The sequence below is a fragment of the Haemorhous mexicanus genome, chromosome 2 (genome assembly GCF_027477595.1).
Source record: "Haemorhous mexicanus isolate bHaeMex1 chromosome 2, bHaeMex1.pri, whole genome shotgun sequence".
Taxonomy (NCBI): Eukaryota; Metazoa; Chordata; class Aves; order Passeriformes; family Fringillidae; genus Haemorhous; species Haemorhous mexicanus.
In genome coordinates, this window is record NC_082342.1 from 42147337 (window position 1) to 42158416 (window position 11080).

Below are 11080 nucleotides of genomic sequence, written 5' to 3' on the forward strand. Positions count from 1 at the left end.
CACATCACATCTGGGTCTTAAATTTACTACACCAAGATTTCTAGGAGTCTGCCAGACTTGTAGATGAAGGCACAACTATCATTACTTTCAGCAGTGACGATGATGAATATCCAACTAAAATGTGTTTCTGCTATTTCCCATATTGGGAGGGTTTGAAGACAGCAGCAACAAAACAGTTGGATCTGTGATTTGTAAAAATTCCTAAATATATCTCAAATATACATTTCATCTTGCTCTAGATATAAATTCTATAAAGATTTTTGAACTAATGGACTACATACAACACGTAAATGTAAACATATATGTAGCTTTCACGGCAGCAGGTGTAACAGGAAAATTAATTTAAGGTGACAATAATACACATAGAAATGATTTAGGCTACTGTCCTCTCATCTTGAAATGATTAAATTCTTATTTGCCATAATAAACCAAATATTATTATAGTTCTGAATATCTGTGTTTTACATACAACCACAACTTACTGTGGATTTCAGTAATAGATTTTTTTAAGATGCAGAGAGATGTAGAGCTTTAGCTGATGCTGTGTTGAGGAATACAGAAAGCCATGTTTTTATTTCATGCTAAATAATTCAACAGATTTGTCTCGGTCTAACAGTCATCTTAAAATGGATGCTACTGAAGTGCAGATGAAAGTCACACTGAAGTTTCAATGTGAAACTGCGAAAAATCAAAAGTAACTAGGCAACTCTTGCTATGAATCATCACAAGGGAATTTTTGTTTGTTTTTTTTTTTTTTTGTCTTTCAAATTTGTCACTATTTGGCTTATAAAGATTTCCATGTTACATTGTCCTGAAACATTTCATAAATGCTGAATTAAGGCAAACATTTTTGTTGACTTACCATGGGTAGGATCAGGCCTTGCATCATGAATGTAACTGGTCAGGCTTTGAATTTGGGATGCTTAGCACCAATTGCTTAGCAGAAATGGAAATGAAAGCATGACTAGATAAAGACTCCTCCAAAGCCATGTATCAGTGCTGAAAGCTCCTGAAGGAAAATAAGAACTGTCATTGCAGTTGATATGATCAAATTTATTGAGTGAATCAGAATTCCACAGAAGACAATTGAGTTCTCCCACTCACTTTCACAAGTCCCAGATTTCTCATATTATCAGAAAAATGTTTGAATAAACAAAACAGTTGTGGGTTTGGACCATTTTGAATCCTTGATTAATGCAGACTAGGGATTGTGTTCATTTTATGTAGTGCTCACTGTATCAGGTGGGCTCTGGATTGAATCTACATACAGCTTAAGGCTTCACAGGATTCTGCTCGTCCTTAGAAGGAAGATCATTTCTGTATTTTTTTTTTTTCACTTTTCTACTGTAGCTTTCTCATTTTGTGACTAAAATCAGTTGTTTATCAAGACAGGTGCTAGTGCCAGCAATGATTCACCTTATCCACTAGGGAGAACTAGTGTTCCCTGGAGATCCCTTCCAGCCAACTCTGTATGTTGAAGCAGGCAGCCAGATACCAACTCCAACCACAGCTGTTGGCATTTCTCATATTTTATGAGTGCTTGCAGCATGGACTATGGACGTACTGTGTACACAGTATGGAATGACTATTTACAATAGGTTTAGGGGTGTACATGACTTAGTTTCTAACCTAACACCACCCTCACACACAACTGTGCTTTATTTTTTTGAGACCTGAATCACTTTTCTTACTTCTTACTTCTTGACTTACTAGAGTTAAGTCACAGGGCCTCGACATATGTGTTATGTAAAATCAGAAATCCAAATAGTGAGAATTTATGCCTGGTGTAACTCTGCTGCTTTCAGGAGATACAGATGAGAGGACCTTGGATCAACAGCTGTTGGATACCAGCTTGTGAAATGTCAGAGCTGGAAACTTTTTCAGTTCTGTACAAACACTGTCTGAACTGTGTGAGTCAACAACCTCGCAGTTCACTGAAGCAAATTGCTTAGGAAAAAAGTTTTGCGCCTATGTGACGTACTTTTTCACGGCAACTATGTGAAGCAGAGCTGGAAAAAGTAATTTTCTGGTAATTGTGCTTGAAACTGATTGAATTTGACAGGAATTCAAAGCTATTGTTGCAGCTGTCACTTCTTTTTTTTTTTTTTTTCCCTAAATAAGTGACTTATTCAAACTTGCTCTCAGCCTCACTCTCTAAATTACATCTATTTAAAAAAATCCCCTGCATCTTCCAAAGTACTTCCCTGTGAGGCCACAGGACACAAAGTGTAAATCATAGCTCAGATAGTGTGGAAAAGCCCTTTTGCCAGAGTTTAAAACCTCTGGCTGTTTCAGGTGTGGATTAGAAGAAATAAGGCACATGGGAAGCAGCAGAGCAGTCCTGCTTTCTCATAGGTAGTAGGGCAGGGGAGACCTGAGACTGTGCCAGCCTTGGTGATGTGAATGACAGGGTTCTCCTCCTCCTGTGGCCCTCTGCCCCATGCTCCTACATGTGCTCATGTATGGGGTTTGTGTGGCAAGGTTTTGCTAGTGAGGGGGTGACAGGGGTGACTTCTTTGAGGAGGTGCTAGAAACTTCCCCTCATGCCTAAAGGAGCCAATTCCAACCAGCTCCAAGACAGACCCACTGCTGGCCATGGCTGACCCCATCAGTGATAGCAATACCTTTGGGATAATGCATCTAAGAAGGAAAAAAGTTACTGCACAGAAGCAATCGCATCCAGAGAAGAGAGGAATAAAAAAATATATGAGAGCAGACACCAAAGTCAGTGCAGAAGAAAGGGACAGAGGTGCTGCAGGGGCTGGAGCAGAGATTCCCCTGCAGCCTGTGGTCCACGGTGAGGCAGGATGTTCCTGGATGGAGAACCTCATGCCAGAGCAGGTGGAAGCCCATAGAACACTCTGCTGCTGGGCAGGTTCTTGGCAGTATCCGTGGCCCTGTGGAGAAAGGAAGCCCACGCTGGGGCAGGTTTGCTGTCAGGACTTGTGACCCCACTGGAGCAGCCTGTTCCTGAAGGACTGCACCCTGTAGAAGGGACCCATACTGAAGCAGTTCATGAAGGACTGCGAAGGACTCCCGTGGGAGGAACCACACTGAAGCAGGGGAAGGGTGTGAGAAGTCCTTCCCCTGAGGAGAAAGGAGCAGCAGAGACACCATGTGATGAACCGACCGCAGCCTCTATTCCCCATCCTCCTGCACTGCTGTTGGGGAGGAGGCAGAGAAATTGCGAGAGACCCTGAGCCCAGGAAGAGGGGAGGGGTGGGGAGAAGGTGTTTTTCAGTTTTGATTTAATTTCCCATTACCCTAGTCTGATTTGATTGGCAAGAAATTAAGTTAATTTCCCCAAATCTGTTTTGTTTTGCCCGTGACTGTAACTGCTGAGTGATCTCTCCCTGTCCTTAGGTCGACCAGAGAGCCTTTCGTTGTATTTACTCTCCTCTGCCTTGCCGACGAAGGCAGAAACAAAGAGCATGCGATCAACACCCGGCACCAAGCCGGTACCAGGGTGCAGGTACCCTGAGACCCCTTGTGAGCGTCCCTACAACCTTTCCCGTGCGTGCTGGGGCCTGGTTCTCACCGGGGATCGCTCCTGAGTGCGGAGACACAAATTCCCTCTGCGGCCCCGAGCCGGGCATGGGCAACCGAGCTGCCCGGATCCGCGGCTCCCCGGCTGCGGCGGCGGTGCTGCCGCACGGGGCAGGCGGCGAGGCTGCGAAACCCCGGCAGGCGCCCGCGGGCTGCTCTCCCCTAAGGGCGGAGCGGCAGGGCCACGGCGGGCGGGGCAAGGCGGCACCCAGAGGCGGGGGGCGGCACCCGGGCCGGGGGACGGGCGGGCGGAGGACGGGCGGGCATGGCCGGGAGGGGCGGTGGCCGTGACACCAGCACCTCCCCGTTACCGGGGCCGGGGGTGGGGGCAGAGTGGCGGCGGCGGCAGCAGCCCCAGCCCCAGCCCCAGCCCCAGCCCCAGGATGTGCTGCCCGGCCCCGGCGCGGCCGGTGCCCTGCGGGGGGCAGAGCGGCTGCGGCGGGCGGCAGGGATGGAGGCGGCCCTGCGGCACTGCCGCGGCTGCTGCTGGCGGCGCTGGCGGCGGCGGCTGCGCGGGCGGCGGTGGGCGCTGGCGGCCGGGCTGCTGGGCGCCGCCGCCGCAGCTCTCGCCCTCTACTCGGCGCTGCCCGAGTCGGCCCGGGCGGACGGCGAGGCCGTGACCGTGCTGCTGTGGTGGGAGCCCTTCGGCCGCCCGCGGCGCCTGCCCGACTGCCGGCGGCGCTACAACATCAGCGGCTGCCGCCTCAGCGCCGACCGCAGCCGGTTCGGCGAGGCGCAGGCGGTGCTGTTCCACCACCGCGACCTGGTGCGGCACGGCGCCGAGGGGCTGCCCCGAGGGTCCCCGCAGCGGCCCCCGCGCCAGCGCTGGGTGTGGATGAACTTCGAGTCGCCGTCGCACTCTCCCGGCCTGCGTGGGCTCGCCGGGATCTTCAACTGGACCATGTCCTACCGCCACGACTCCGACGTGTTCGTTCCCTACGGGTACCTCTACGTGCCGCCGGCGCCCCGGCCCTTCGTCCTGCCCCGCAAGACGCGGCTGGTGGCCTGGGTCATCAGCAACTGGAACGAGGAGCACGCCCGGGTGCGCTACTACCGCCAGCTGAAGGAGCACCTGCCCATCGATGTGTACGGGGCGCGGGGGCTGGCGCTGGCCGAGGGCGGCCTGGTGGAGACCGTCTCAGCCTACAAGTTCTACCTGGCCTTCGAGAACTCCCAGCACACCGACTACATCACCGAGAAGCTCTGGAGGAACGCTTTCTCCGCCAGCGCCGTGCCTGTCGTCCTGGGACCCCGCAGGGCCAACTATGAGCGCTTCATCCCCCACGATTCTTTCATCCACGTGGACGACTTCCCCAGCCCCCGGCTGCTGGCCACCTACCTGAAATTCCTCGATAAAAACAAACCCAAGTACAGGCGGTACTTTGCCTGGAGGAAGAAGTACGAAGTCCACGTCACCTCATTCTGGGATGAACACTTCTGCAAGGTCTGTGAGGCTGTTAGGACAGCTGGGAATCAAATCAAGACTGTTCAGAATCTGGCCAGCTGGTTTGAAAGCTGATGTTCCTGGCGGGTGAGGCTTGCCTGGACAGCCTGGGCCAAGTGTCAAGGTGTCGGGAAGGATGATTCTCGCAGAGATCATTAGCCCAGGTAGTGGGCATTAGCCACAGAGGAGTGGCATGAGTTGGAGAAGCATATAGGTACAGGAAAACAAGCTGTGAAAAGCCTACAAAAGGAAGATTTTTATTAAAGAGAAAATTATGAAGGTACAAAGAGACATTATGCCAGACGATTCCTAAAGAGCAAAGTTAAATTTCCAGAAGTTGTACAGTTACAGAACTTTTCAGTTTCTGCTCAGCTCAACATAAATATCTGATGCCAGATTCCTCAGCTGTACAGCTGAAACCAATTTTGGCAGCTATGACATCTTCCTGGACCGTGATGCTTTCCTCTGCTCACAGAAGACACATGATCAGTGCTGGTTTTCTGTAATACTAAGGCAAAAATGAACGTTTTAAACTGTTTTTTATGGGTGTGAAAGCTATTTACAGACAAATTCTGAGCCGCAAGTGTTGAATGTAAGCATCTTATGATACAGTAGCACCTTTTAGCAATGCTTGAAATTGCAGCAGCTAGTTAAAAATGCTTTGAACCAAATAATTTTTCTGTTTAGGAAAAAGCCTGTGGAGGGGGCTGAATCTGAGTGGACAAACAGCTCAGGTGATGTAAAGTATTTCTCCTACTACCTGCTGAAACCATAGGCATGTTTATCCTGTATGAGAGTAGATTGGAACTTTAAGTACAGGAAAACACAGACTATAGGGAAGAAAGCTGGAACACTTCCACCCTCCCTTTATTCAGGAATTAGAAAATGTTTACAGGTATCTGCCTGTTTTTCTCTGCAAAATTATTGCCATACAGGAAAATGCAGGGAAAGGCTCAGAATTGCAAGGGTTTTATTGTTGTATTGAATATATATACATAAAGGCTAACTTTTTTTTCTCAAGTAACAGTAGACAGTGCTGTTGTGTAGCAACTCTTTTGGTTTATGGCATGAATTTTCTGGGGCACAGACTAGTCAGAATGTTGCTTTGTTGTCTTTAAAATCATAATTACCGAAAATATCCCCAAACTCCCAAATCACTTCCATTCACAAAGACAATTACTGTAGAGAATAAGATCTACATTGTTGGTAAAATGCAGATTGTGTGAGGAAAGAATATAAAAAGGGAAGGATTTGCTATTTTCTTTTCCTTTGCTTTTGAGGTCTTTTTGTGGCTCAGCTTTTAAATCAATAAATAGGTTCTAAAGGTAGGACTCCCTTCACTCAGTGCCTGTCAAGGAACATTTACAGTAGTCATTCCCTTTTGGACTCCCACATTTTGCTGGAGCCATCCTAGTAGTGGATGTATGGTTACTTTTTGGTTACATGTAATCTTGCTCAGCCAAAGCCAGAAAGAAACTTCAGTTACAATTGCACATCCTTGCCAAAGCTCAGCCTCCCTGTCTTTTGCAGCTATGAAGTTTGGCGGCAAAAAAATGGGAACCTACAAGAGAGAGGTTCCCACCTGAATAATGTATTCATTCTTCTGCTTTTTAATCTATGGAGTTACTCAGAGACTTCATTCAGAATAAAATCATGGGCACAGAACAGGTGGGAAGAGGAGAAAGTCAGTTGCAAATAAGAGATGTGCATCAGAACAGGCAACCTCACAGGCATTTGTGAGTCCTATTTAGGTTAGGAAGGGATTAGGTTTGATTTAAGCACTATGGGATGTTGGATGAGTGCTTTTAAGATGTATGAACTGGCAGTGTACTGTAATTTATTTCTAGTTAGATGTTCCCCATGATTAGGTAAGCATGGAGCCAAGGATTATTGGAAAAAAACTAATAATAATGAAATTAATTAATAATTTGCACAGTTTCACCAGTTCAGATCTTGTAGGCTTCTCCAATTATTCCCTTCTGCTTTTGTGGAAGGAGGGTTGGCTGAAAGTACTTGATGAACTTTTTTGTTGTCAGTTCCAGAGTTGCTGTAGAATATTTATTGGGAAGGGAGTGAGATATAGTAGGGATGATTCCTAATGCTGCACTTTCACTCCAAGAAGTATGTAGTGATTGTTTAAAGTAAAAGATTGTTCTTCATGGCATGGCCATCTGTTTCTCTATCAGTAGTTACTACTCCCATATTACTGGGTTTTGATATTTTTAAAACTCCAATGTAGGTATAATATTAAGAGTCATAACCAAGTGTCAGGATGATGGGTTCCCTCTTTTCCTTTGGATGTATAGTATTTTTTTTCTGTTCAGTTTTTATCAGAGTTTGCAGAAACTGTATACAAAACCCCAATCTTAAAAGTAATGAAATAATATTTAAGATTGCACTATTTTTTATCAGTCTGCTGAAACCAGTGCATTTTTTTTCAGTCCTCCTAATTTTTTTAGCATTTTGTGAAAGTTTCCAGGCACACAGTTCTTCTGTGTAGTCATTAGTAATGCCACATGCAGAAGATCAGGCTTCAGGAAGGAGCATGGGAATTTCCAGAGATTGTAAACACTAATTTTCTTCTCAGCCTCTCTATAAAAAAGAATTGAAATCTTTGAGGGAATATTTTTGTTAAATTCAGAAAAGAGGTACAAAGCAATTAAAGCATAGTTTGGGTAAAGTGGCCAAAATTGCACAGTAGTTTTAAATTGTGCATTGAGGATTTTCAAGAGCTGTAGGGTGAAAACTGCAGATTTGTAGCAATTATTGCACAGCACTTGCATTGGGAGAAGAGAAGCCTTTTCTAATTTCATCGTTCTTACATGGATGTTGCAAATTTGTGGCTTTCCGTTAAGGAGGAAACTCAGCCCAGGCCTATAGCTGCTGAAGTCAGTATTACAGACTTTCTATAGATCTCTGGTTTTTGGTCATCCACACCATGAGCTAATAGTGTACTGTTACAGGCCAAGGACTGGCTTTTGTAATGCACTTTGTAGAGCTCAGTGATAAAGTTTTGCCTGAATGAACTGGTTTGTACATTGGGTACCAAGGCATTGCAGATGATGTATACAACCCAGTTGTAAAAATTGGGGAAAGCTATTTTCTATTTTTAATAGAAAAATTTCCTTGAATACATTTTGGAAAGTTTTTTATTCTATGCCTTAAAATATTGGAGTGGAGGGAGAGAAAGGATATTGTTATCTTCTGGGTTTTATAAGAAGAAGAATTACCATTACTTTTTGGTTATGATGTAAATGGAATAGAGAATTATGTGATCCCTCAAATTGCATCTTGTATCTCAGGGAATTTTATACTGTAAGGTGTCTTGATCTTCATAGAATGAAGTAACTTTATATTAATGATATATATTGACACTCAATAAAATTAAAGGAAGTAGTGCAAAATGACCCTATATTTTATTCTGTTGTCTGTGTTATAAAAGCTGAAGAAAACTGCTTTTTAAAGAGAATGAATGTCTTGTCATGTTGGTTCAATAAATAAAAGTGGCTGATTGTTCTCAGAGTAGTCAGACTATCTGAGGTTAGGCATGAAACCTGGTTCTGCCAGGAGAAAAATATTTTCATAGGAGGGGCTGTGCTAAGTTATTTTCTGTATGAAAAGGTGCATTTATTGAAGTTGGGTGTTGGAAAAATGTCATTTCAAACAAAAACAAAAACCAAATTTTCTCTTGACCTACAGAGAATTTGAATGTGGTTGGATTCTTTTTGCCCCCCTTAAATTTCAGAATGAGACTATGTTTATTTTGGTATTCAGCATGTTGTGCTTTATCTTCCTTTTTAGCTACAACTTTTTTTCATGGTTGTTCATGGTTGATTTCAACTGAGCAACAAAAGACCCAGAGCCAAAAGCTGTTTTCCCTAAGCTTGTGTTAACTGCAACTGATTGTTGCACAAGTGATGGCTTACCCCTCTCTTTGCTCATCTTAGTGCACAGTATTGAGAAAGCATTTCTGAAAATTCCTGCCCAGCCAGGAAGGGGGCAGAGCTACAGACCTTGCTTTTCCTTGTATCATTATCACATTTAGCTTTTCTAAGTAGAGCTTAAACGGACTGCTTGCTTAGTCCTGCCTGAGGGGGGAAACATTTTTTTAGCTCATTTTCCAGATGGCGCTGAACACTGGGTTTGGGAAACTGGTTAAATATTTTTCTGACAAATATTAGGTACCATTTGTTCAAGCTTGTTTGGTGAGTGCATGAGTGAGTGAGTTATGCCTGAATTAACTCACAGCTCTCTATCCAATAGTCATATAAAATGGTGTTTGTTTTAAAGAGTAAATAACCCTTTGTAGTGTGCACAGACCTGACTCAATCTAAAATCTGTTGATGAGAACACAGTGAATGTGGATTTAAGTGATGTTTAACTAAAGATAACTCAGGATCAAAGTATAACAGCCTGTTTTTAATCACTAAAAAAAAGTCATTATTTGAATAACTTGCCTGTAACCAGCTTGGTTTATGTAACCAACTCAGTTTAACAATTTGCATAATTATGTATTTTCTTCTATGTGGTCATTTAAAAAACAATACCCCAGGACAGAATTTCTATGACTTCTTTGCATTCTAATTTTTTTTTTTTTAATGGTCTTGAGCTAAATACTTAAGCTTAATTTTCACACAATGGCAGCTGTTGCTGAGAGTCTTACCCCGAAATTATCTGAGTTAAAAAAGTTGGACCTGTTTTTCAGGAGTGCTTTGAGAGCTGCAGGGATTTCTCACTGCTGGTGCTAAAGGTGCTCAATGTGCTCAGGAAGCAATGAGAAGCTAGGGCCTCCTTTTAATTGAAAAATTTTCTCTTAAGGGGTACATACTTTTATGAATTCTTTCAATGATTTTAGGTCCTTATAATTGCATGGGTTTAATTTTTGCAACAGATTTAAAACTGGACTTTATTTCAGGAATACTCAATATTTTAATAATATTCTTTTAATAACTATGAAAAATGGTCCCAAATTTGGAAGTTGAATTTTTCTCTATTTAACAAAATTAATCAACCCGTAGGTTGGCTGTACACATTATGGAAGGAAATTCTGCATTTGCATCCTTGAATTTGCCATTGATGTAAAAGATGCTGTAGGTATTTTGGATTATGAGAAGCTCATAAAACAGGAAAACAGAGCATTAGGAATGCCCAAGCTGTGGCCTGCTATGGCTCTGAGATCCTGATCACATGAATGCTTATGGCTGGAAATTGGCCATCTTGCTTTTAAGCAGAAGGCAGAAAGATGATTGCAAATAAAAAGCATAGATTATCAGATTGTGGATATTCCACTTTGGTGCATTTGTAATGCTGTCAAATAACTTTGTGTAGTATAAACATGATTAATTTATTTGAAGCAAGCATAACATGACTACATGAAATACAGCAAAATAATTGTCCTAAAGGCAAAGTTGGATTTAAAATGGAAAAATGATACTGGGAAAAAAAAAAAAAAGGCATGCAATTGTGGGAAAGCATGGGTAGACATTTTAAACTGTTCAGTGGGAACAAACAGAGAATGTCCTTGGAAATGCTGACTCTAGCCCAAACTGAAACCAGAAATCATAGGTTGAGAATCATGCTGGTACTCTTGCTTACATCTCCTTCTGAATAGGAATGGCCTCCTGAAATTAAGGCAGAGCCCTAACATTTTTATTCCCCTTCCAGTCCCAGGTGTATGTTTTGCTTGCCTTATTGTTTGTTTCTCTACCATGTCATTCCTGTGTTTCTCTTCAAATGTGCACAGACCTGAGGATGTCCTCTTTCATGTCTTATTACTTTAGAGAAGGAGAGCTAAGAGGAGATAAGTTAGTATATGGATGGTGGCTGGAAATTCTGGTTGCATTTTGAAAGAGTTCTGGGGTAAGATCAAGTAAGCAATACAAGCTGAATACAAAACAGAGAAGCATGTTTTTAGGGCAGCATCTTGTTGGAGACCCCAGGTTAGTCTGAAACATCTCATCAGTTTTTAAGTCTGAGACTTTATGCTGTGAGTTTTCTATTTAGTGGTGAAGATTATTGTATCACGTATCCCCAGATAGTCCCACTGACTATTATCTCAGAATCAAAGAATCATAAGATGAACTATGAACA

At 43.5% G+C, this 11080-nt stretch overlaps 1 protein-coding gene across 1 annotated transcript; it reads left to right on the forward strand.

The window, feature by feature from the left end:
* Positions 1-3811: 3811 nt before the first annotated feature.
* FUT4 (fucosyltransferase 4) lies at positions 3812-8506 on the forward strand. Its single transcript, XM_059838573.1, has one exon. The coding sequence runs from the start codon at positions 3812-3814 to the stop codon at positions 5063-5065; it is 1254 nt and encodes a 417-aa protein (XP_059694556.1). The 3' UTR covers positions 5066-8506.
* Positions 8507-11080: the final 2574 nt, after the last annotated feature.

Bases quoted from the DNA above. Each gene is read 5' to 3' on its own strand.
- FUT4 (XM_059838573.1), top strand. From the start codon at position 3,812: ATGGCCGGGAGGGGCGGTGGCCGTGACACCAGCACCTCCCCGTTACCG.